This window comes from Corapipo altera, unplaced genomic scaffold (genome assembly GCF_003945725.1).
Source record: "Corapipo altera isolate COAL_440 unplaced genomic scaffold, ASM394572v1 0, whole genome shotgun sequence".
Classification (NCBI taxonomy): Eukaryota; Metazoa; Chordata; class Aves; order Passeriformes; family Pipridae; genus Corapipo; species Corapipo altera.
This window is the reverse complement of record NW_020884872.1, coordinates 80,560,870-80,587,140: the sequence shown is the minus strand read 5'-3', so window position 1 is coordinate 80,587,140 and position 26,271 is coordinate 80,560,870. Positions and strand designations below refer to the sequence as shown.

The 26,271-nt window shown below is 39.6% G+C and overlaps 2 protein-coding genes across 5 annotated transcripts; one reads left to right on the top strand and one right to left on the bottom strand.

Annotated features, from left to right (window-relative positions):
* Nucleotides 1-1,911: 1,911 nt before the first annotated feature.
* MRE11 (MRE11 homolog, double strand break repair nuclease) lies at nt 1,912-22,218 on the bottom strand. 3 transcript variants are annotated; one of them, XM_027643349.1, is made up of 19 exons: nt 22,044-22,218; nt 21,401-21,533; nt 18,834-18,994; nt 18,149-18,236; nt 17,100-17,241; nt 15,535-15,649; nt 14,290-14,475; nt 13,656-13,827; nt 12,853-12,933; nt 12,326-12,452; nt 10,581-10,681; nt 9,248-9,421; nt 7,991-8,053; nt 6,801-7,017; nt 5,778-5,861; nt 4,727-4,782; nt 4,201-4,268; nt 3,739-3,817; nt 1,912-2,609 (listed from the first exon to the last, which is right to left on the bottom strand). In XM_027643349.1, the coding sequence occupies exons 1-19, from the start codon at nt 22,061-22,063 to the stop codon at nt 2,565-2,567; spliced, it is 2,112 nt and encodes a 703-aa protein (XP_027499150.1). In that variant the 5' UTR covers nt 22,064-22,218; the 3' UTR covers nt 1,912-2,564. The 3 variants fall into 3 exon arrangements, with proteins under 3 accessions (XP_027499150.1, XP_027499314.1, XP_027499231.1); XM_027643513.1 differs by lacking the exon at nt 21,401-21,533; XM_027643430.1 differs by lacking the exon at nt 22,044-22,218 and having other exon boundaries at nt 18,834-18,975; nt 21,401-21,510.
* ANKRD49 (ankyrin repeat domain 49) lies at nt 22,214-24,986 on the top strand. 2 transcript variants are annotated; one of them, XM_027643757.1, is made up of 3 exons: nt 22,214-22,301; nt 22,906-23,176; nt 24,017-24,986. In XM_027643757.1, exons 2-3 carry the CDS (start codon nt 22,919-22,921, stop codon nt 24,473-24,475), a joined length of 717 nt encoding a protein of 238 aa, XP_027499558.1. In that variant the 5' UTR covers nt 22,214-22,301; nt 22,906-22,918; the 3' UTR covers nt 24,476-24,986. The 2 variants fall into 2 exon arrangements, with proteins under 2 accessions (XP_027499558.1, XP_027499646.1); XM_027643845.1 differs by lacking the exon at nt 22,214-22,301 and adding an exon at nt 22,776-22,799.
* Nucleotides 24,987-26,271: the final 1,285 nt, after the last annotated feature.

Below are 26,271 nucleotides of genomic sequence, written 5' to 3'. Positions count from 1 at the left end.
ATTTCACAGCATGACACTTATATAGAATAGAAAAGCATAGAATGGGGGTAAGAGATGACCTGTGAATAACAAGCTGGCTTGATGTATCTACGGTATTTTTCCAAAGACCTTTTTTCCCCTCAGAGAGACAGAGAAACATTGAAGTTTTCCCTTGGCTGGTATTTCCTCTTGGCCAAGGGAATAAAAGTTTGATGTGAAACTGCTTTCTAGGGTTTGTAACTACTTAGAGTAACTAAGAGTAGTTACAAAGAAGTGATTATATGGTACAGAGGACAGGAATGGATGTCTTAGTCCAGGGAATTCAGTATCCAAAGCAACAGGCACCTGTACACTGAACACAAGCACTGATGAGATGGCAGCATGTGTGTTCCCTCTGCCTTCCTCCCAAATCATAGTAGGAAATAGAAAATCAGTACCAGGAGACCAAAAGCCACAAATCCTACACAGCACAGAAAGATGTGCCACTTCCCAAGCGCATATGTAGGGTACTGCCCTGCTGCTGGGGACAGATCTGCTTGGGTGGTGTCACTAACTCCAGCCAGAGCAAGTTTTGTACATAAGAGACTTTATTTAATTATTAATTAGAAGACCGTTATCTGAAAAGCTTGTATTATAAGCTGGTCACTCATTGGTGACAGTAACACTTCCAGAACATGTTTGTGACTCCCCCAGTGAACAGCTCAGGCTGCTTTCTCTTCATCACAGGAGTTGTACACAGCAGGACAGGCGGAATGGCCAGCCCACAGTGCTCCTCTGCAAACTGCTGCCAGGGCCTATTTCTTCCACAGAACTGTTCAATTTGAGCTCTTTTGGCAGTTTGCCTGTCTCAGAGGAAGCTTTCCAGTGAACCTGCTGGAGCTGATAATGTGGCAGTGACCTCTGGCCATTCAGATAGAAGAAAGAATATGTGTCCCACTCAGAAGTGGTCAGGAGATCCCAGTCTCACATAAAGGCCCAAGAAAATGGAAGACAGTGGGACAGGGCAGTGTTCTAGTATGGATTTGGGATAAGAAAAGAGGGGTTGGTGGCATATGCCCCCCTTCTTGCTGGGCTGCTCCAGCAGCTCCCAAGTACTCCTCCTTTTCATTGCTGTTGGTCAGTGCATAAGGGCATTCTGCCTTCTGACACTCAAAACTCCAGCTCTTACTGTTCCACATCTATCAGATCCTGTTCCCACGTACTATAACTCATATTCCAGCAAAAATGTTTACTTTTGTCTATTTACCTTCCTTGACCTAATTCTTCATTTCTAGCAGAGTACCCTTGCATGTGTTACCAGAGCTGCCATTCGCTTTGAAGACCAGGTACATCCAGGAGAGCAGGAGGTCTTCTCACCTCCTCAGCCAGGCTGCTGGCAGGAGGATGGGAATCTCCTCCCACTCAGCTCAAGCCCACCCTCCTCCGAGCTTGTGACCCAAAGGAGATGGTCCAACCACACACCGTGCAAGCTATCCAGAAATACCCACAAAGGGTCATGGAAGAAGCCCACTGGAAGGTCCCTGTGTCAGGACTCTGCCATGTTGCTGGTGTGCCCTTCTCTGTTTCACATCATTCTGATTCAGTTTGTATTTAAACATTCCCCAGTATTACTTGTCTAAACAGCTCACCTATGGGTGGTTGTTACTAGAGAACAGCCTGTCGTAGATTTGGCAGCTTGGTACCTGCTCCTCCCAACTTCACCCTTGCTCCACAGTCCCCAACACCCACTGACAGCAAACGAAGCAGCTGCACAGGAATGTCAGGATTTGGTATGCTATATCTGGTTTTTGTAAAAGGTATCTGTAAAATGATGCAATTTCTGAGGTTAAAAGTAATGTTTGAAATAAAGCTATATGGAGGGATCATGAACTCAGGTAATTAAAAAAAAAAAAGTCATCAAAAAGGGCAAAAGAACCTTTGACACAATTCCTATTAATAATCTATACTTTACTAAAATCTTTGATAGGATGTGTGTGTAACATTAGAATAGTTCTGCTTGGTACTTCTTGAATTGCAAGGCAGAATTCATTCCCACACACTATAACTAATAACAGTGCAATTCTTGGTTTAGTTCTAGTAGAGTTGAAAGCACTAGGATGTTTTTCCAGTATTTTTCTGTCCAACTACTACTCTTCAGAGTTTTCAACTGTATTCGTAGCAAATTGCAAGTAAGTAGAAGTTTCATTGTGCTGACTCAGTCTGTGTCCATATTCATACTTTCAAACTGTAAATTTACTTATCTGCAAAATTCAAACCAAAGAGATGGAGTTTTCTATAAAACATAAAACTGTTATTTTTATTATCATCCCAGAAAGAAAACAAGGTTTCATGTTTTAGAAAGAACTTGCAGTTTCAGGCAGTACTTCAGAATATTAGACCCTCTAGTCTAATGCATCAAGCAGTTGTAACACAGAAATTATACCAAATTTGGTGCTGCTGGAAAAAAAACCCAAACCATTTCATAGAAGTGAAAATTGAATGCAAGCCACCATTTACAGAGGAATATCATATAGAGGATGCCTTGCAAACTGCTCTCCATTTTCTTCACCAACTTCCACAGTCTCTCTTGCATAGTGAATCAGAAATCATTTAGTTCTTCTTGATGTTGCAGGGCTCATGAATGCATCATCCTGCAGTTGGCAAACAGATATGCATTACTAGGACTAGCATGCATTCCAAGTCATAAAAAGCAAAGTCACCTTTAGGTTAAACTAGAAAGTCTGGTCATGATATTTCATGCTTCCTGACAGACCTGGTTTTGTTGGTTTTGATATGAAAGACATTATCTATTGATTTAAATGTCCAGGTCACAAATGTGCAGAGAATAAAAACCAAGGTTTTGTCAATATGATCCAAACAGCTACTCTGGAATGAGAAACAATTTATATTTCAGTTGTTATTACTATGAGCAGCACATACCTCAATAAAATTACGTCCATATAAATATCACACATCATAATTTACTGAGATTTGCATGAATCAAAAATACTGTTTCTTTTTGCATGTTCAGGTAAATATGTAGTTTTGTATTTCAGATAGAAGAAGAAATAGCACAGTAGGGAGAAGGGACAATAATGTAATGTTTTCTCTGAAGTGGTCAACCTCTGACATTGTTAAGGAATGCATCCTGACCATGCATGGCAGTCTGTGAAAACAAACTGCACAGTGCTTGACAGTATAATGTGTATTCTATTCAGTGCAAAGCTGTGTGTAAAGTCCTACTTGTTTAATTATTGACGGAACCATTTCCTACCAGTTCAAAGATGTACTGCAAGAACAGACATCTTAGACTTGAAAAGACAGTGTTTTAATTTTTTTTAAAAAGTGTGTCTACATAATTTGCAACAAGAAACAATAAAGTGCCCTAGAAAATAGCCATTTTAGATGCAAAAAAGGAAAATCTTGCTTCTTACAAGAATAAAATACATAAACAAATGAAAGGATACAGCCAAGCATTAAAGGAGATTATGATTACTCTCCTTGCAATTGCAGGCACACATTTCAGCAATGACAATTCACTGATTAAGAACTGAAGGGGAAAAAGACTGGATTATTTTCCTGAGGTCCCTTCTAGCCTTATTTTTGATAATTATGAATATAGTCTAATTAAAGTTGGTTGCAATAATCTAGACCTGTTAGTGAAAAAAACAGGTAAATTAGAGTAAATTAAATTTTACTCTAAAGTGCTTTACTCAAATAGTTGTAAGCTATAGGAACTTACATGAAATAAAACTAAAATAATACTACTATATACCATACCTCATCTGACTCAAAATCAACTCCTCTAGATGTTTGGCTTTGTGAACCTCTTTTACTAAGTGAAGATGTAGTTGACAACCTTGACAAGGAGAAAAAAAACCACAGCATCAACATGTTCTCAATTACCAGAAATTCCAATAACTTTCCCTTCAACTTAGAGCTGGACCACCAGTACACAGACTAAGAATAAACAGAAATAAGTAGAACAATAAAAATTCTCAAACTAGCATATTCATTCTAAAGTTCTGATCTAGATTACCTGAATCAGTAGACTAGTTCTTTTGTTACAGAAAGATAACCCACTTTAACAAGTAAAAATTTATATATATTCTCTAAGTAGTGTTTCTTATGACCTTCTTAAAAATCTGTTTTTTCAGGTAGTGGATCAAATCCCTGGACTCTGCTGATTGCCAGTCAGAAATAAGGCACTCATGGTAGTATTCATGAAGCAGACATACTGACCTTTGATTTCCTTTGGAAGAAGGAACAAAAGAAGCGTCTTCTGGATCAGAGTCAACATCTATAATATCCTGAAAAAAAATAATTATAAAGCTTTTCCACAGAATGTATTTTTAGAGATAGAGTGCATAATGCTTCAGTACTATAGCACAGAACCTTTGGGTTTTTTTCCAACTACACACCTACTTAGTTACAATAGTATACACTTGACAGGGCTCCAGGCTAGAACTGGACAAATTTGCAAATATAGCACAAGTTTGCTTTTCAGATCTTTGATCTTGCAGAACCCCCAAAGTACTCATGTATATACACTCACGTATCTTAGACTATGGCCACAAATACAAGTTTTTCTCAGACAAACACCATACAGGTGATATAAAAGGTCTACAAATTAACATGCAGAAACCTACTGCTGGAACTGATAGCTTGGGAACATCTGCTCATTTAGGCTAATGTCTTGACCTTGTATTCATTTTTCAAATCAATGGCAAAAGGCAGCACAACTTCACTCATACAAGAAGCTGCTTACCTCAGAGTAAGCCTGAGATGAATTCAAGGAGGGGTTTGGTTTCAGAGGCCTAAAGGCTAGAATAAAATATGGAGTATTTTTAAAATGCTCACACAATTAAGTACAAACAACATTACATCATTCTTTTTATTTGAGACCTGCTTAGCATGCATTGTCTCTGCAAAATACCCTGTAAAACAAACAAGCAAAACCAAGAAATATTTAAGCCTTTGCTGGAGCCTGACAACCCAGGGATATAACCCTCTGTGCAGCTGCGGGTGCTTCCCAGTCTAGCTGAAAAACCATCAGGAACTTTGGTTCAGAGGAGAAAAATATTAGTATAATTGATATTCCTGTATGTCTAGCAGTTTAGACATCAAGACATCTGCTAAAATTTATTTCTCTGATGCATTTTAGGTCATTTGCTGACCAATTTAAAATCGGGTCAATTTGCTGATTAATTTAAAACTCGCTCTACCTTTGAGCATTTGTGTGGGATTCATGTATAGATTTGTGAGCAATATCTTTTTCTTTAATACTCAGATTACCTATGCTGTTTCCTCAGAGCCTGTCCTCCATAGCAAGCAAGAGCTACTCTTACATATGCAGATGGCTTATATTGCAGATAAATTTTTCTTCCCTAGTAAAAACTGTTATTTCTAAAACTCACTACAATGTAAGACTAAACAGATTTGCATTAAAGCTTACTACCTTGTAAACATCAGCCAAGTTTAAAAATTTTTTATCCCCTGAGGAATAGTCTTCATAAAATAATGCTATTAAGTCATATTCTTTCTATGCTTATTTCTTCAGGAAATGCATACAGTAATATGTTCCCTATTTCCAGTTCTAGCCATAAGTTCCTGACACATTTCATTTCCCACCATGACAGAAGAATAGTGATATTCTATTTTCCCTTTCTTTTTGCTTTCTCTCATCACTGTTATTTCATTAGAGCTGAAAGAATCACAGCTGAATTGGACTAATAGAAATAAAAGCAATTAAGGCACTTCATCATTAAACAAACACCTGGAGAGAGCAGATTAGAGTAATGGACAGATCAAAAGCCTACCATCAATGATGGACATATTCTTGGCAGGCACAGATACAGGCTTGTAGATTCGGCTGCTAGAAGCTGACTCTTGGCTAGTGCTTCCTGTAGAGATAACAAACAAAATGGAAATCTGTTCAGTTGGGGTTTTTTCCCCCTTTAGTCTATCATTATTGAGTGGGAAGTCACATAAAAAAATCTACATTCCTCTTTACTCCTCACTTTCTTCCTGGAATCAAAGGCTCTCCCTACATGCAGAAGAACTGCTCTGGGTCAAGTGTTCAAAGTTCACAGATACAGCCTCTAACACACAAGGCCCTGCTCTGATGGGATCACAACAGTGTTGGAGCACAGTCTCATAGAACTAGTTTAAAAGCATCAGCCAAATCAGGCCCAAGACAACAGCCTTCATTTCAACTCATCCTGCTCTGAGATGTGTTAGTGAGATAACTCAAAGCAGTATATTGCTGCAAGACCCCATCTTTTCTATTTTATTTATATTTTTATATATATATATATATATATATAATGGAAGTATATCTATAAAGGAAGTACCACTATCCCCCTAAAGTGCACAGGCACATAGCCAAGGAGCTAGTCAACTCACTTTTCTTAGGAAACACTCCCCATTTTCTCAGTCACTAGAAACATTGAAGTCTCTTTTAAATTACATTATAATAGAGACAAGCTGTACCTCCTCCCCATACTGATCAAATGCATTACCATCAGCAGTAACAAAGGTTTATCCATGCACTTCATTGTACAGACATTCCCAATAATGCACCTTTTTAAGAGGCTACTATGTTTTCACAGCTGGGAAGCAAGATATTTTTCTTCTAAGCACAGTGTGAAAAAGTTACAACATAAGCTTTGTAAGGCAGTCAACTGTATGTAATAGGATACCCCAAGTATTTGAGAAGAATTTTTTTTCCAGTAGGAGTCCTTAAGCAGTAAATTTCCACTTGATGGAAGCATCAGAAGATAGTCATGTTTTAAAGAAAAAAAAGTCAGTAACTGCAGTATAAAGTGTGAGGTTTTTCTTACCTCTTCCCCTGCGAGATGAACCTCTTGCTGTTGAATTTTGTCCTCTTGCACCTCTTGCCCTACCTCTTGCCCGACCCCTTCCTCGGCTCAGCGTTGCAGAAAGGCCTTCGCTTGGGTCACCAATGCCTATCATCTCCATATCCATGGAATCTTCATCACTGGAGGCCGCAACAAGAACTGCATCCTCAGATCTGTTGGCTTTAGCCCTGGCCATTGCCTTATATGGAACAGTAAGTATTACATGAAAAAGAATCTTAAATGATGAAATGCACCCTAGTTGTAATATACAGGTCTAAACCATTGAGGTTTAGAAGACCCAAATCCTCAGCATTGTGGAAGGAAAGGATGTCTGTGAAAAAGCAAGGACAGTACTTAGTCTGTTAATTAGATGTGTACATATAGAGTAGTTAGCTAAGCTCTGATAACAGAATGAAGCTAGTAAATATGATACATTATTGGTGGAGTTTGGTGAACAGGTCAGGCCATCTTGCATCAGCTACATACACCTGGTCAGAGGAAGCACCCTCTGGGCTCCACTGACTTGTCAGTGGGTGCTTAAGACAACTTGTTCCTGTGAATATATCCCAGATCAGGAGAAGTGAATCTCACTCCAGGTGTCCTTTTTCTCAAAATTTCATTTCAGTCCCACATAGCTTGTAAAGACAAAGGAGCCCCAATGCTGTCAGTAGTTGGCAATTCTCTTTGGAAAAACATAAGCCATCTAGATATGAGTCTGTGGGAGATCTAAGACTCTAAGATTTAAGATTGCTGATAAGGATGCAGTACTTAAAGGCTTGCTTACCAATCCTACTACCAATTTGTTCCAGTAACAACACTAAATACAGTCCATCCACATGTCCACTGGTAGTGGGATCACAAGTAGCTTAAGCTGACACATCTTTGAGGGTCACCTGCCTGGTCTAACCTCAGTTAAAAGCAAGAACCAATTAACATTCAGGTTCAGAAATTTGTAGAAGAAAAGAGATCTCAAAAGCCAAACTGAGCAATAGCTCAGGCACATATTATATCAATGAAGATTTTAAAAGAAGTTACTAAGCTTCCAAGGCAGACAGGCACTTTTTGGCAAGGACAGTGTTGAAGTATTGCTGAAGGATTGCTAAGTGATTTCCTTTATATGCGGAAGTCACCATGTCACTTTTCAGCTTATGTTCAAAATCCAAAGGAATTACCTCACGGACTTCCTTATCCTCTTCTTCAGCATTCTTTTTTCTATTCTCCCTAAATTTTCGCACCTGAATAAAAAAAGAGTTCCCATCAAAATAACAGTTCATGCCATACAATAATCAAAACACAATAAGTGAGAAGTTTTGATCACTGAATTATTAAGTCAAGCTCATGTCAGAAATGAAGAGTTCAAGAATAATTGAACAGTTTGATTAGAGCCCTTTCATGCCGTCCTATAGTTTAAGAGTCTCACATTCTATTAATAACTGAAGCTACATCACTGGGGAGAAAAAGGCTTGAGACATAACGAAAAGTAGGATATACTATGTTCAAGAGAAGGAGAGTATACATAATTTTGACAATAAGGGACATTGAAAAATGAATAACAGGAAAAAAGGGGTAGAGATAAAGAAGCAGGATAGAAAACAACTGTATTGAGAAGAGATGATTGTCGCAGTATGTGTACAGCTATGGAAGCTCAACTTGACAAGTATGGAAAAATATATGAGGTGGGAGGGAAAAAAATATTAGTTCTAAAGACAAAAAACAACAACAATAACAAAAAAAAAAAAAACCAAAAAAAAAAAAAACCAAATAGGGGCACAGAAAACCTGCAAACACTGATTTTTTTGTGGTCTCTTTCAACCCCTCATGAATTAAAGCAATCAGCATGAAAATGGGTAGAAGAAACCTTCCTTCCCTCACCAAATTTTTCTTTACACAGTGAAAAGATAAGCTGCAAAACAACTTGTCATACAATTCTTGAATATTACAGCTGAATACATGGGCTCATGTGGAAACTCAGCAAGTTGACAGAAACATTTAATAAGAGTTGCTTGACACACATAAACCGGGCTTGTCTCTGGGATACCCTGAGCTGCGAGCAGATACAAGCCAGTAGAGCATCTGAAGGGTAAGTTTCCTTTATGTTTGCTCTATTTTTGTACTCTTCCCAAAGCCAAAATGAAAAAGCTAATATGAGATTATATCTACTTTCTCACGGTAGTGGTAAATATATAGTCCTATGTACATTAGAGCAACAGATCTTTTCTATGCATGCATGTGCAACCTAAACCCCATTTTCAATACAAGCTTTAAAACCACGTATTTGAAGCTTCATCACCATATTTACTAATTAGAGAAAAAGAACAGAGGCAAGTGTTACACATGCTCCACAGACAGGCAAATCTATTAAACCAGGTTTGAACACTGATTTTTCTGCTGTCTTGACCTCTCTTGAGGAATTAACAACAGAATATTACCTCCTCATCTATTTTTTCTTCCTCTGCATCAGTGCGACGCTCCCTAAGAAACTTCTGTGTTTTTTCTAGTTGAAATTTCACCAGTTCTTCTATGGCATCTTTTTCCTCTTTGTCCACAAACTCCTGCACTGCTTCTCCCATTCCTCTTTCAGTCAGAAGTGAAAGCTGTACTTTCTTTAGAATTGGGGAAAATATTTTGTTAAGAAGCATATGCCATTAAAGAAAGCAAGTAATATTCCTGCTGTTTCAGATAAGTATTACATTAAGTTGGTTGCAAAAACAGTCATGTGCATTGAATATTTCAATCAGAGAAAACCACAGCAATAAACAAACATGTTACTTGTCCTAATACAGTTACAACTCTCTTGCTACTAGCACATCACCCTTACTTAAAATAGTACTTTCCAGACTCCTCAAAGAAAAAAGCTTCATGAATAGTAAAGAAACTAGTCATATCTAAAACAAAAAATTCTATGAAACAATGCTGCCCAACAGAATAAACTTTACAGCTATTATAAAATAAGACATTTATAAAAAAATAAGATAAGCATGTCAAAAGCATTGGATTTATGCTGTCCTGACAGCTAGCATGTGTCCAAGTTAGGTCAGATGATATAATTTGGGGGATCTTTACCTCAAGAATCCTTGTTCTAAAGACCTTCTGTGAAGCATGTTCTGAAGTAGCTTCTGCAAGTTATGCTTGATCACCTTGATCAAGCATTTGGGCACTTGATTCACTATTTTTTTACCTCTGAGATGTTTCTGCCAGCGTGTTGGGAAAGGGAAATATATCAGATTTAATGTCAGGGTGGGAAGAAAGCAAACTGTTGCGGTCTCTCTTTCTTCTCCCTGCTCTGCTCTAAATATAATGTGAAATTGCACTACATCTGAGGGCACAAATATACTGCAAAGTAACAAGTTACTCCAAGTCAGCTAGTAATGGTAAATGCTACAGTCTCACATTGGCCCTATAGTAAATTAAGGCAGCTTCTCCCTCAGAGCATGCTGCCTCACATTTTCCTCCTTACCTAAATATATGACACATCATTTAGTAAAGGGCAGACACTGCAGGTCCCTGTGAAGAATTATCATAATGTTCTCAAACCAGCATGTGTTCACATACCTGTACAACCTATACACAACAATTACTTGTTAATGTAAGACGCATACTTCATGTGGTAATTCACACAGAGTTATATGGGAAACAAATTCACTTCTCAGTCAATGTCAGAGTGTTTTCAGGGTGCACTACTACTTCCACTAAGAAAGCCAAGGAAAAAAAAAGATAAAAATATTATACTATATCAAAAAATCATAAAAGATAGAAAAATACCTTCTCCGCTGTCTGGAAATACTGCTTTACAAGGTCTTCCACCCTCAGTGTTATCCCCTCAGCAGGTCTGCTAACCAATTTTCCAAAGTTAAGATCAATGTCTAGAATACAAAAGCCCAGTGGCACCATCATACACATTTGCAGCTCTTAATTATTTATCATCCCACTGATAGTAATAGGAAAAAAGGTTAACACAGGCCTCTTAAGAACTGTGGGTCCTTTTTATATGTAAAGCTTTTTCTTCTAATTGTAGAGTCTATTGTCTGGAAACACAGTTAAACATAATGGATGCAAGAGCTGTACAGACAACTTCACCTCTAGCAAACATAGGGTTCTTCTAACTACCACATGTCTGGAATTATATATTGAACATTATATCCTGAAGGTGAATAAAACTAAACTGTAAAAGATCACAAATGGAAGAAAATCAAAGAAGCCATCAAAACATGAAGGTTTTTTATAAGTAACTCATTTATTAGAGGAAATTTTCCTCCAAAGCACGCTGACTGATTTTCAGTAGAAAATACCCATAGCTCGTAAAAGCTGCCCCCATTCTCTGATAGCAAGGTAGAAATGGCACAAGAATGAAAGGGATAATCACCTGAGATTAGCACATACCACACAAAGTAATATAAAGTGACTACAGACTGCTTTAAGACAACTGCCACATGAAAGCACAAAACTGTGGTTTTGTCAGCCTGGTTATATAAGCAGCTATGACAAGAGAAACATTAACAACTTCTGAATTACTGAAGCTGTCATGTATTCCAAAATGGTTGAGATTGCACAACTATGAAAAAAACCTCCAAAGCACAGTAAACCAAGATCAATATGGTATAATTTTAAAAAACCTAACAAAAAGTAGTTTTTTCACTAAACAATGTTTTGAACTTTACAGAACTGACCGTGTTCATAAAAACTGTCAGTGAAATTGGAGTACTTACAATGCACTAATGTGAACTATTAACTGTGCTTTAGCACATTATGTTCTTGCACAAGCTGCATCTTCATTAGTGACCATTACAAATCCAGTATTTGGGCAACATCTGTTAACCATTTATAAAAAATTCTAGGCACAGTGAGAAATGCTGCAATAGTAACAGTTATTATTTTTTTTGCACAAATGCTTGAATAGAGACACACCTGGAACAGACAAGCCAAGAGCACCTCATACACATGATTAATCAGGGCAAACAAAATGCTGTCATACATTTGGAACTTTTTTTTAAAATATAAAAACATCTCTCAAGCCCATTCCCTCCATTACTATTTTAGGGATATAAAAATGAACTCCTACAGCAATAAAACTAAAAGACAAAGGGAAAAAGCACTACACTCATCTGTTTTCCTGCAGAGTGACCTAAACCAACCATCTCATTCTAAGAAGTCTCAGAAGTGAGCTGATTAATGCCTTTCATGGTAATTATCACAGAATCAGAGTAATTCAGTCTGGTATGGGGCTATATGTATTACTGTAGGCAACTCAATAAGGTTTGAGGTCAAAATAAGAAGGAACTGTTTATGAATAACTGTCAGCAGATGCTGTGATAAGTATCAGAATTTTAGACAAACCCAGAAATAGAACAGAAGTACTTGTGCAATATATACGCTTAAATGAGACAATGCATTTTTACTCCTCCTATAACACATTAGAAGGTAGACACCAAGCTTTTGCAAGTGCTGGACAACAAATTAAAGAAGAAGGAAAACCAAGGCAAGTCAATTATTCCTTTCCTCATAATTACCATTTTTCTCTTTTTGTTCACGATGCCTGAAAAAGTGTATGATGTCTTTTGGGTTAGCCACCCTATGCATGTACTTCTGGCTAAAACGATGGACACTGAATGGCTCAAAGCCACCTGCATAATCAACCTAAGAGAGAAAAGGAAAAATTTAAATATGAAACAAACAGAAACGGAGAAGCCACGCAAATCCAGCTGAGTTTGTTACCCTTCGAAGGAAAAATTAAAGTAAAAAATAAAGACAACCTAAATTGAATGTCTTACTATGCTGATAATAATAATGGCTAATAATAGCTAATAATAATATCAACAGAATAGCTAATAACAGCTCAGATTCATAACTTGATTCTAATTTTTTTCACTTACTAGCCTTTGGGGAAGTTTCCATAAATTAGGTTAGGAACACATGCAGGATAATATGACTTAAGAAAGACATATATTACGTGTTTACACAAAAAGCCTGACTTTGCTTTGAATCTTTTCAAAGTGACCTTTCAAAACAAAGCAACATAAACGGAACAATTTCTTACTCGTAATCTTATGAGAGGCTTCTCTGGCTGGCGTGGATTTCCCAAGCGTTCTCTTTCTGCGTTGTCCAGCATCAATTCAACCTGTGAAGGAGAATCAGAAATTCAGTTCCACTTTCTCTTACAGATGCCCAAATGTTTCAAGTTTAATTTAAAACACATCCAGTCGCAAGAGGAGCTATAAAAATAAATAATTATAGGATCTGCTCTCATTCCTGAACACATATGTGTAAGTATCCAGCCAAAAGCTGAGAAAAACATCACAATGGAAGGCTCATTCTTCAGATATAGTGTAGTCCAGCAGTATCTACACCCCTGATCGCTCACACTACTTTACTTCATAGCCATTATGCTTTGCTAAATTTCTAGTTCCAAGGAAAAAGCAGGAAGAGACTTATACAAACCTAAGAAGCAAGAGCAATTAATTAACCTACTTAGTTACTTCTGCCACTTCACACTGCGCAGCTGAGCTTTCAGGGTTTAGGTCGACGTATTTATGCAGGTTCCAAAGCACACATTCAACACTACCCCACTCTTAGGGGGCAAGTTTTTGTACAAAGATGATATGGACACCCATAAAGCAGTTCCAGCCTACTTTAATAGGTCATCCCAGTCAAGGAATCTGGAAGCCAAGGCTGCAGAGTGAATGGCATGTAATTAGCTTTCTGTGGAAACACTGCCTAAGTTCATCTCAAATAATATAGGGCAAGACAAAATATTTCTCATCTTCCAGTGTCAAAATCAGTCACAGATCCCATCCCCTGTCCATACACTGTTATCTATAAACTATTAGCATTACAAGTTACCTTTTCCGTGCAGAATGCTTGTATTGCCTGAGTAACATTAGGATTGTCAGGATTAAAAAGATCTGGATGATCAGCTAGAACAATATCCTCTATGTGGAAAGTTCGCACTGTCTCTAGAGCAATCTTCTGCATTTTCATATTTTTCCCTTTAACATGCAGCAAACCAATGTGTCTAGAAGGAGAAAGGTAACTTACTAAAAGATAAACTTAAGAAAACTATGGTATAAAGATTTGTTTTAAATTCATGTCTACTTTTCAGGGGCAAAATTTTAAAAGCTATAGGAAGTTCATCGATCTGTATTTCAGAGTTGGACCTGTCAAACTTCAGTTTTATTATATTTAGATTGTGCTTGTTCCATACACAAGCACATGTACTCATTTGCTTGTATTCCAATTTATCAGGGTGTAACTCCTCTTAGGTAATTTTCATTTGCTTCAAATGTTAAATAGTAAGCAAAGCAAAAATTCTGCTAGGCACTGATTCCATCTACTTTATTATATCACACTCTGAAGCTAATCCACTCCATAATATAAGTCCTTTCATTCTTAATACAAGTGTTTTTCTGTTCTCATCACAATACTTGAGAGACATAAGACAAGTGATAAACAAGAACAAAAAGAAAAGCTCACGCACTTCTTCACAGCTTCTCCAGGGGACAGAGATGTCACCACTGAACTTCCTGGCTGACAAACATAAAAACGTTGTTGTTCATTTTGGAATGGAGCTATTTTACACTCATGTTCGTGACCCCACACAACAAGATTAATAAAGTCATCTAAAAACTGCTCCGGAATGTAGTTGGTAGCTCCATGTTTGCTCCTGTTCAAGAGAAGAGAAAAATAATGGGTGGGCAAGGGGGAGGAGAAAGGAGAAAAAGGAGGAGAAAAATATCAGTGTGATTTAAAGCAATACAGAAACTCCAGCAATAATATCTGACATAATACATGTGAGGTCCTCTTCATGTTTATTCCTTACACAATTGTTTAATGTTTGGTTAAACAAAAAGGCAACTTATATAGCTCACTGTTTTACACAGCTCACTGTCTTCTGCTCCACTCCTTTTATTTGGATCTCTCTTTTCTTCTTACCTGGCTTGCAAGACTTTATTTTTTTTCTATATGAATGCTTTTATAGCACCTCATGGCCATTGTTTTTGTTTGGTTCTTTGTTTTGTTTTTAAATGGTGGGGTAAAACCCACTGTAATAAACAGACATGAAATAAACAGATTGCCACCCCCAATCCCTTTCCAGAAGGCACAGGACGTGAAGGAGGAGTGAAGTGAGCTCCTTCAGCCTACTGGACAGAGATCAGGACACAGGGTTATCTGAACTATATTTGTTTACATCTGCCTCACCACTACTTGAACATAAGGATTGCCCCCTTTCTCAGGAAAAATTAGAAGAAAAGATTTGGAAAAGAACTCTGCCTGCTCCTACTACCACTGCTGGGAGAAGTGTGTAGCCAGACAGAATATCTGTAAAGCATAGGAGTGCAAGGTAAGATAGATTGTTGAATTATAGTTTAAACAAGTATAGAAAATACAATATGAAGTTTAATGTTCTTCCAGCTCTAACAAGCAGACAAGACTTAATTATATGCATATTACACTACAAACCCCCACTGCCCCTAACTATAAAAGTTTGGGAAGAGATTTCCCAACATTACTAATTCATTTATTTCAACCCTTTTCCTTTATGATTCTTCTGCAGAAAGAGTTGTAAAAGAAAGGTTTCTTTTGGGAAAATCTTAAGAAACCAGCTACTCACAAGAAGCACCAACTAAACCGCATCTGGCTTTCTCACCTATCCTTTGTGAGACAGTTTAATGAAGTAACACAGTAAGTTTAAAAGTCACTGTAATTCATTCAGTACTGTTACCTATTTTGATGAATCACAAACAAGTTAAACCAACTATCTTCATCTTCCTTTGGCCTCAGCATGGTTACTTGTTTGTTGACAAACATACGATACAACCTCTCATCTGGAATAGCTCCTGGAGTGGACAAACCAAAAAAAACTAAATCATTTTTGTGTGGTAAACCAACTCTGTATTTTATAGCATTTTTATTAGTACCTCTATTAAAAACAGCACACACAAAAAAAAAATATAGCAGCCTTTCAATACCTAAAGAGGACTTACAAGAAAGCTGCAGAGGTACTTCTTACCAGGGAAAGCAGTGATAGGACAAGGGGGAATGGTTTTAAACTGTAAGAGGATAGATTTAAGTTAGAGTTTAGGAAGAAGTTCTTTACTGTAATGGTGGTGAGGCACTGAACAGGTTGTCTACAGAAGTTGTGGATGCCCCATGCCTGGAAGTGTTCAAGGCCAGGTTGGATGGGGCTTCGATCAAACTGGTCAAACAGAAGGTGTCCCTGCCCATGGCGTTGGACCTAGATGATCTTTAATGTCCCTTCCAACCCAAACCATTCTGTGATTCCATGATTCTATGATTTTCATGACCTTGGAAGTCTGAGGCATGATTATGAACAGATCAAAATATAAAATGACTATTTTATTAGATAGACCTCTAAAAAGAAGACATTTTAACATGAAATCTGCCTTAAAGCCACTGCTTAAAGTAGTTTCAGAAAGTACATCCGGTTTAAGACCTTTTGCTAATTGTCTGTGCCAAACAACTGACTATGGGCAGAATTAAAAATAACAGAAAGGCTGTTTTTGTTTCTTATCGGCAGACTAAGAAGCATATTTTGTTGTAATATGGAATTTAAAAACAGATACTTAGTACAGATGGAGTTCTTAAACATACTTCAAAATGCTAGACAAAACAAGAAATAAACCATGAGTTCTACAAAGTCTGTGCTTTCTCATAGAGCAGGGAAAAGTCTGCTGAACTTCTGAACTGTTTGTTGCCGATTATTTCCCTGATGTTTTTAACAAGTAAAAAAACTCAACCCATTCATAGTCAGGGTTCATGATGCATTTCAGTAAAATCCCATATGGAGTTTACTTATTTTGTTCAACAAAGAATGCTCTCTAAATCAGAAAAAGTCAAGAAAGTACATATAATCCTGGCATAATCTCAAAGAAACATCTCACAAACATTTTCATGCAGCAACATGTGTACTTCAGAAAGTTGTTGCATTTCCCAGCAACCATTCTGGGTACTGAAAACTTATGTTGTGGTATTAGAACCTTCACTACTAACCTTTGCAAATATCTCATTAAACACATGAAATCATGGCCAACTAGGACTTAACTTTTAGCTATAAAAGTTGCTTAGACATAAGTGTTTAAGCACTCATGCCTAGACATAAAATAAGGGAAAAAATTAAGATATTAATACTTAGCTTCTCTAGACAGAAAGCAGTCAAAAATAACCATTCTTAGTAAGAAGTAAGAATAGAGGGGAATCTGGTGGAGAAAACAGAAAGGGACAAAGCTGAAGTTGAAAACCTGAACAGTCTGACAGACTAATACTCACCCAAGCCATACAGAGCAATTTTTGTTCTACCCTTACGTAATAAAATGGGACTAATATCTATTTTCTCCACAGAAGTTGAACGTCCAAAGTGATTCAGCAATCCTGCACAGCTTAAAATATCCAATGCACACAGTGCATCTGCCTGCAAAAAATATTAAGAAACAAATACAAAAACTTTGAACAAAACATTTAGTCTTTAATATCTAAGTGAAAGTCTCAAAAGGGAGAGAGAGTATCTTTCCTTAAGTAACTTCTGCAGCTGAAACACCCCACCACATATATGAGCTTTTTTTTTAAGTATTCATGGGTACAGAAGCAAATCCCTTTTCCTTACAAGTCCTACTTAATTTGAACAATGTCAAATTAAACATTAAATCATTCAGAAAAACAAAAACATAAAAAAACCCCCAAACAGACAGTCTCTAAACTACTACAAAAATTATCTGGTTAAGCTAACTACCTCATAATAACCCCAAAGTTAAACTTCTGCTAAAACCCTCATCTCCATGATACCCTGCTATTTGATATAAAATGCAAAATTATTAATTCAACACACACACTTTAATGCTTTCTAAATGTCCATTTCCTGCTTACTTTTAGTAGCTTATTTTTAAGCTAGCATTTCATCACTATTGGATTATCTTCCCTGAAAATGCAAGATGCATATCAGCTGCATATGCACAAGTCAAAATACCAAAATTCTCTTCCTTTAAGAAAAAAAGCTTTAATTTTCTACAGATAGAATGTTTTAGAAACCTTCTGAAAGACTGTCACTGTGAACCTGTTCTTAATGACAGAAACCTACATAAATTAAGAAATTAAATGTAGTTCATATGAGTCTCTTCTTTCCATTTGCTTTTTTAATGTCACGCTTACCCTTTACTTGTTGTCATTTATTAACATTCCTAAAGTTATACAAAATATTTACACAAAGATTGGAGCAACTGACTAAAACTAGGTGATCTCCAAGAACTGTATTTCTATACAAGTCTCTATTTCTATAATATCTTTGTAATGTAACAGCATAGTACAATTATGATAATAATTACCCCTGTGGGATCATCATGATTGCCATGAATACTAAAAACTGGAATAGAAATGTTGAGATTTTCATCCTGATAATTCACCCATGGAAATCTGAACAAGAAGAGGAAAGGAAGTTAAACTACATCTGCAAATTTGTGGATTATCAATATTCTCTTCAAATTAACACCATCACAGATAGATCACAGCAGCTGCACGAATGAGTACAAAGAGGTTATGAATAAGCTTAAACTGCACAGCATAAGAAGATTCCTACTCATGGACTGGAATGGCACTTCCAACTGGGAATAGGGTAGAAAAAGGACCTATTCTTTTAGAACAAGTCTATGAAAAGAATTGTACAACATATTGTGTGGTAGCAGCAGACTAAGCTGTATAACCCTTGCTTACCCACAAAGAACTCTGTTGATTTTACCACAGCAATTCATCTAAATTGGTTTACTTGTATTGTACTTGCAAGATAGAAACTGTAGATTACATAAAGGTATCAAGTGTCACAGCACATACAAAAGTTTCTCAAAATACTGTACACATTCCTTTATAGACTTAGGTAAGTGAAGTTATCCTGTAGACAAAGAGAGGCCTAAAACTGCAAGGTTCTAGTCACAGAGGATATAAATTAAAAATCACAACACGTTCACCCAATATGCAAACCAAGCCTTACATGATAATTTATAGGAACATACTTACTTGCTGTAATGAAAATTAACTGCCTGATCACTCAAAATTTCAAACTGAACAGGACGATCACCCATGCAGTATTTTCTTAGCGACTCCAAACAAGAGTGTACTGTTTTTCTGGAAGGTTTGTTGTCATGAAAAAGGTCCCCACCTAATAAAATAAAGTCCACCTGTATGTAACAAAAAGCTTTATTATTTTAATACAATACTTCGTATTACCTTGAAAGACTTCCAATAAAATTGTTTAGATTATTTCTTCTAGGGAGTTCCACATATTTCCTCATATCTGAGGAAGTATACTCCTACGTAAAAGGAGTTAGTAGTAGCAGACACAAAATTTAACTTCCTCATGAAAAAAAAAAAGTAATTAAATCACTATTTAAAACAAAATCAAATCCCAAAAGATCCATTTATCAAGAGCCATAGGACAAAAAAAACTGACAGCATTAAAAAAAAGTATCACTGAAGGTGAAGTATTTTAATAAGGGTCACCAAATTGGCTCCTGAACATTTTTTTGACAGGCATGAAGAGATACATTATTTTTTTATTGCTGCGGTAGCTAGTGGGAAGAAATCAGTAGCTATCACCACATTATTTTGAGAAGGTACTAGTTGTGGTTTTCACATATATTGTATATATTTAGCTTTTGAAAAAGCATTAGGATAAAACCTCATCAAAATTACAAATAATTTGAACAACAAAGATTAATTCCTTAAAAGCTGAATCACAGAATCGTTAGGTTGGAAAACACCCCTAAGATCATCAAGTCCAAATGTTAACCCAGCACTGCCAACTCCATCACTAAACCATGTCCCTAAATGCCCCATCCACACATCTTTTAAATACCTTCAGAGAGGCTGACTCCACCACTTCCTGGGCAGCCTGTTCCACTGCTTGACAACCCTTTCAGGGAAGAAACCTCTCCTAATATCCGGACTAAATCTCTTCTGTCACAAATTGAGGCCATTTGCTCTTGCCCTATTGCTTGCTCCTTAGGAGACTGACCTCCCTCTGGCTACAACATCCTTTCAGGTAGTTGTTGTGAGTAATAAGGTCCCCCTTGAGCCTCCTTTTCTCCAAAACAAATACCCCAGCTCCCTCAACCACTCCTCATCAGACTCGTGCTCCAGACCCTTCCCCAGCTCTGTTGCCCTTCTCTGGACATGGTCCAGCACTCCAATGTCTTTCTTGCAGTGAGGGGCCCAGAACTGAACACGGGATTTGAAGTGTGGCCTCACCAGTGCTGAATACAGGGGGACAATCACTACCCTTGTCCTGCTGGCCATACTAGTGCTGCTGATACAGGCCAGGATGCCATTGGCCTTCCTGGCCTCCTGGGCACACTGCTGGCTCATGTCAATCAAACTAGGCCCTAGGGATGCAGCCTCACACCCGTTATACCAGGCTACCTGGGAAGGTGGGGCAGTCACAGAGGAGATGCATCTGCTGCACCAGGCTGGAATATGTTGCCATTGCCTCCTGTCCCTTAATTCAGTGAGTTCATCCAGTGGGAGAGAGGACAGGAAATCTTCTGTATCATTTGTCCTGTCTGCCTTTCAGGCTGATCACAGGGAAGGCATAGTGTGGTTCCAGTAGTGTTTCTCTCACACCCACTCCCTGATACTCCTCCACCTCCTCACCCTCTCCTGGTGCTCTGTCCCTAAGTGGAATTCCCCTAGCCAGGTGCACCTCCCACAGCTGTGCTCACTGCTGTCAGTCAGCACTGGTGGAACAGCAGAGCCCACCCTGCAGCTGATGCTGGAGTGGCATTCAGTTCCCACTGAAGCTCTGTCTGGGCAGCTGTGTCAGTTGTGGTGGATGCAGTGCTGAGAGAGGCCACGGCTTTCTGTCAGATGGATACCACAGCTCCATGGGTGGAGCAGGCAGGGCTTCAGCACCCTTCCTGCATGAAATGTTATGCCACAGCATGTCTGCCTGTCATGTTTGTTGTGCTCCTGTTTGCTGCTGGTCCCCCTGGGCTTCTTTTACAGGTGGGGAGGTACTTGGCTGCCACTGCTCCTGGCCTTGCTTGGGTCCCATCAGTTGCTGTTGTTCGAGATGCAGGCTCCTGGCAGCAGCTCTCAGCTCCTCATAAGGTTGCCCTGGTTTGGGAAACCCCCCTCTGCACCACTCTAGAGGATTCTGCTGCTGACTGTGCCGGCACCAGGGCTGGTCACTTCAGCAACTCAACACTCTAACAAACACTTCCAAAGCTTCTAACATTTTCTCTACTTTCTGATTTGAAGATTTGAAGACTGTGCATTATCAACCTCACTCTCCCCTACTATTTTCCCTCCTTGAATTGACAAACCCTCTGTAAATACCAGTGAAACTGGTGCAGGCAATCCAAAAACACAGTTAATGCAACCAGGGCCATAATTTAACATGAATGCTCTCTCAGAAGAATAGGCATTCCTTTTACTAAAACAGAAATGAAACTACTTGCAATAAATAGCTTAGTCATTTGTTTTGATTTTACTATAGACTGTACTAGGACTAAGCTTTACAGCTTTTGGCAGATACAAATGTATTTTCAACAGCCTCACTCCTTCCCTTTCCAAAAAGTAGCACTTACTTCATTTTTTTGAGCATGGTCCAGAATTTCATTAAAAGTTACAAATGTATCATTTCCACGAACTGGATCTTTCTCCAAATAGCCAAGATGAATATCAGTAGCAACAAGTATTTTAAAGGTGTCTTCATCATCCCTACATAAGACAGAAAAACTTGTGTCACAGAGCAACACACATAGGGAATTTCAACACAGTCTTTATTAAGGTAAGCTTTGGTCTGTCCAAAGTCACAAAATACACAGGAGATCTGCCATAAAACTCTGCCAAATGTCATTCCTGTAATGTTCTTAAAATATTTTGCTACTTTTACTGCAAATGTTACATCACCAAACCAACCAGTTGCTAGGTTCATCCCAGTCATTCTACTCTAGTAAAGGGCTGCAACCACCTCCCCGCAGTACCTAATGAAAAACTAAGGAATCCTCTGTATATTTCCTGCCTTTAAAAATACTTGTTGAACAAACATTCAACTTCTCTCTCCGCACTGGTAATCTGCGTGTACATGACGGCAAGCATGATGATCATAAGGACCTGAGGGAAAACACAGATGATGATCCGAGCTCTCCTTAACTCATCCCAAACATACAAAACACTCGCTGTCTGATGTGACAGGACGGCACGGCGCCGCAGACGACGGGAACTTACTGTGAGTTGACGGTGCTCATCTTCGTGCCAAGGCTGTTCAGGTCAGGGAGTCAGCTTCTCTCGTCATAGGCGGTGTGTGAAACGAAAGAGACAAGAGAGACGCTGGGTTAGCACGGAGGCACAGCGAACGATCCCTCACGCCTCCGGATGAGTCCCCGCTCCCGCCGCTGCCTCGGCCCCGCACGTCACGTCCGCCGCCGCGGCCCGGAAGCGCCTCTGGGCCCCGCCCCGGAGCGCCCGGCCGTGCTGGGGCCGCAGGTACCGCGGGCGAAGCTGGGCCGGGCCGGGGGGTGCTCGGCGCGGATGGGAGACCCGTGGGACGGGATTAGAGCGGGGTCTGGCTGCCGGCAGCCCGCCGGCACGGCCGGGGCAGAGGGGAGACATTGGCGGTGCCGGCCCGGCCCAGCCGGCGGGGAGCGGGGGAGCGTCCTTCTGTGGCGCGAGGGCCCGTCCGGGGGGGTGCGGAGCGCAGCGGAGCGGAGGAGGAGGAGGAGGAGGAGGAGGAGCAGGGCCGGTGCTGCGGGCTGGGTCGGGGCCGGACAGGCGCCGCGGGGCTTCGCAGAGACTCTGCCCTACTATCCGGACTGCTCCGGCCTCTTTGTTAAGAAAACGGGCAGCGTTCCGGGTGCGCTCTGCAAACCCTCGCGCTGCTTCTCGCTGCCCGTCCCAAAGTGGTGCCGTTTCGGGACCGGGGTAACATTGTCCTTTTCCAGCGTGGATATTGTCTGGGAGTTCTGGCAGAGTCACAAGGACCGGGTTAGTGGAGGAACTCTGAGTTTGCTCTTTAATTTTCGTATTTGTCCATGTCCACATCATCCATTTGTATTGTGCAACAACAAGATTGTACATCTGCTGTTCACAGATGCTGACTGAAAATGAATAAAGAAGAGCAAGTCGATGACGACGACGATGATAGTGAGTTGTTTGAAGACTTCACAGAGCATTTTAACCAGCTTGAACTGCTGGAGACTCATAGGCATTTGATTCCTGTGGGAACTCAGAGCTGTTGGTCAGGACAATCCGATGATGATGATGACGAGCAAGAAAGAAGTGAGGAATGGTATGAAATGCAAGAAAAGAAAATGGAAAAAAATCCAGAGACATTGCTACTCTGGGCAGCTGAAAACAATCGGGTAAGGCACTTGTTCATATGTAGCACTTAGAAGAATGTTATTTTAATCACATATCTAACAACTCATCCACAAACAAAAATTTGCCTACACTTTCCTGTCTTTCTCTGAGCTATTTTGATCTGGTTTTGCAAGCCACTGCATGTAGAACATCTCCCTTTGTAGCCCACGCACACTGAAAAGTCTCTGGATCCATTAGCCTTCACAAAGCAAGCTTTGATTTCAGTTGAAAGTTCAAGTAACAGCACTTTTCTTTAACTTACATAAACGGAAAGCATGCCAGGCTCTTTCTTCCTGGCAAATAAGCCTTTTAACTGGAGTGGAGAGGATGTATCTGAAATTTTATTGTTTCAGAAGCTCCATATGCAGATAACAGGTCACTGTTTTTGTATATTTTTATGGAAAAGAAATCCAACTTTATTTTTTGAAGGGAGGGAGAGACAACCAAGATTCCTGTTATGTTACTATACCCTCGTGTACACTTATTTTCATTAGTTGCCTTTCTTACACACAAAAGCTCCCCTCTGCAGTTCTGTGGAGGTACTTATGTCTTCACAGTGAATGGGGAGAAGGTGTAAGGTTAAGGTACTCTTAAGGTGTTGCAACTAATATTCATGTTTTAGCTCTTTGAAAACAGAACAACCCACGGAAAACAAACAAACAAAAACCCCACAAAATCCCCCAACCCTAGTAACAATAGCTGGTTTCGTTTTAAAATCTGTTGTTGCGCTTAAGCGTTTTTTGACACTGATAGAAATTGGTTTTCCACTGAACTTCCAGACAGGAAAAGCCGTACATCCTGTTTCACGGAATCACATGAAATTACCTGTTTTATTTAAACAGCTGAGTACAGTAAAGAGGCTCCTGACTGAAAAGCTGGCTCCAGTAAATGCTCGTGATGAAGACCAGTACACTCCTCTGCACCGAGCTGCCTACAGGGGGCACTTGGACGTTGCACACGAATTGGTGGCACAGGGGGCTGACATTCATGCGCAGACTGTGGACGGCTGGACACCCCTTCACAGCGCCTGCAAGTGGAACAACACAAGAGTGGCCGCGTTCCTGCTGCAGCAAGGCGCAGACATCAACGCACAGACAAATGGTTTGCTGACCCCACTGCATATTGCTGCAGGAAACAAAAACAGCAGAGAAACCCTCGAACTCTTGCTGATGAATCGTTACGTGAAACCAGACCTGAAAAACAGCTTGGATGAAACTGCCCTTGACATTGCTAGGAGGACTGATATGTATCACTACCTTTTTGAAATAGTAGAAGACTGCATAAATGCCGTGTCCCCTTAAAAGCTGTGATTAAGCTTATGAATGTGGGGTTTGCTGCCACTTTCTTGTTTGTGTTCTGCATGCTCATCAGTGGTGGCCTGTCTCTTTGCAACAAGGTTAATGTAATGTAAGATACTTTATTGTTCTCCCAGGCAAAATGTCACTTCTTGCAATTCAGCTCAATTGTCTCACTCATACTTTGAAGCGTTACTACTGTTACTGAAGGTATTCACAAAGTCTCAGTAGTTTCTGTGTGTTGCCATTTAATTAGTGCAAATTTGGAGGGGCCTGTCTAATTGATCTGTAGTGTCGTAGCAGTAAAGAAAACTGGAATATTTACTTGATATTAAAGAATTCTGGCTCAGTTAGGCAGAGTTTATTGCAACTCACTTTAAAATGAATTTTTTGAGAAATTTTAACTTTTTTAAAACTGCATGAAAGCTCAGAATGAATGTAACTTATTTGGGTGATACACAAAATATTTAATGATCTTGGTATAAGGCTTATTATAAAATAAAATATTTAACCTCAAGTACTTTGTCATATGTTTAATTGAAAGCTCATTTATCAATGCAAGTGCCTGTTCATAAATACTAAGTATTATCCACAGGGTGAGAAAGGAGTTTTGGTTACTTTTCAAGGAAATGACTTTCTATCAAGATCCTGTTTACTCTTCCCTTGCAAAATTAAATTGCTTAAAGATTTAAGGTCAGGGACATGGCATTGGTTGGAACAAATGAGCCTCAACTCTGTGAGGATAAACAGCAAGCATACTGTTTTGTCTGATTACTTTCAGCTGATTTAGTTACAGGTAATTTAGTGTTTCTCTTCCACTTTTGAGTTAGTACATTGTTATAGTTTTATATTTTATTACTTTTTCCTAGTAAATTTTCCCACACCAACAGCTCCTTGCCAGCAAGCTAGGACTCTTCGAGCCGAAGGACTCTTAGACTTAACGACTGCTTCATTGAAATCCTAAATAACCTCGGCACACCAGCTAAATTGGTAAAGGAGAACCCCCATCCTCCTGTAGCCTCAGCTAGGCGTAGAGGCAGCTTTTTTTTTTAATTGTTTTTTTTTCCATGGGAGGTGTGACTTGGCTTTTGCCTGGACTTGGAGAGGGTGTGTGAAGAAGAAGGGGTCCGGGGTTCGTTTTTCTTTCGGCCGGGTCATTTTTTGGCTTCTGGCCCCGAGGGAGGTCCCAGTTCGCATCTGAGTCCTCACGCTCTGCTCTGCTCTGCCCACTGCCTGGACTTGCCTGGAATTCATCGGAAAGCCAGTGCCGTCTGCGAGGTAGTCTTTGGGGGGAAGGGCCGCCCTTCCCCTCCTCTTTCCCCGTGTTGGCAGCAGCCAGCACCCATTGACGAGGAAGGGGATCCCCAGCCAGAGCCAGCCTTTGGCAGCGTGAGTCCGCAGGAGGAGCCACCCTTTCCCTTCTCCCTTCCCGTGCCTTGGACCGACCCGGCCGCCCCCGCGCGCCACCTCTGGCGGCCGCCAGAGCCCAGCAGCGCCCCCTGCCGGCCACCGGTGAGGCACTAGAGCCCCCTCCCGAGGCGCCAGCGCCCCCTGCTGGGGATGGTTATCACTGCGCCGAGGGGCAAAAAGTACTGAGTTGTTTTCGGTGGGAGTTTGGTTGCGGGATTATTGCTTGTTTGTTTGTGTTATATATATATATATATATATATATATATTCTTTAGTAAATAGCTGTTATTTTCTTTTCCGCACCTTTTCGACTGGAGCCTCTTAATTTCAAAGTTATAATTAGTCAGAAGGAGGAGCTTGGTTTTTCTCGTATCCCGCCCTCCTGTCTCTTTAA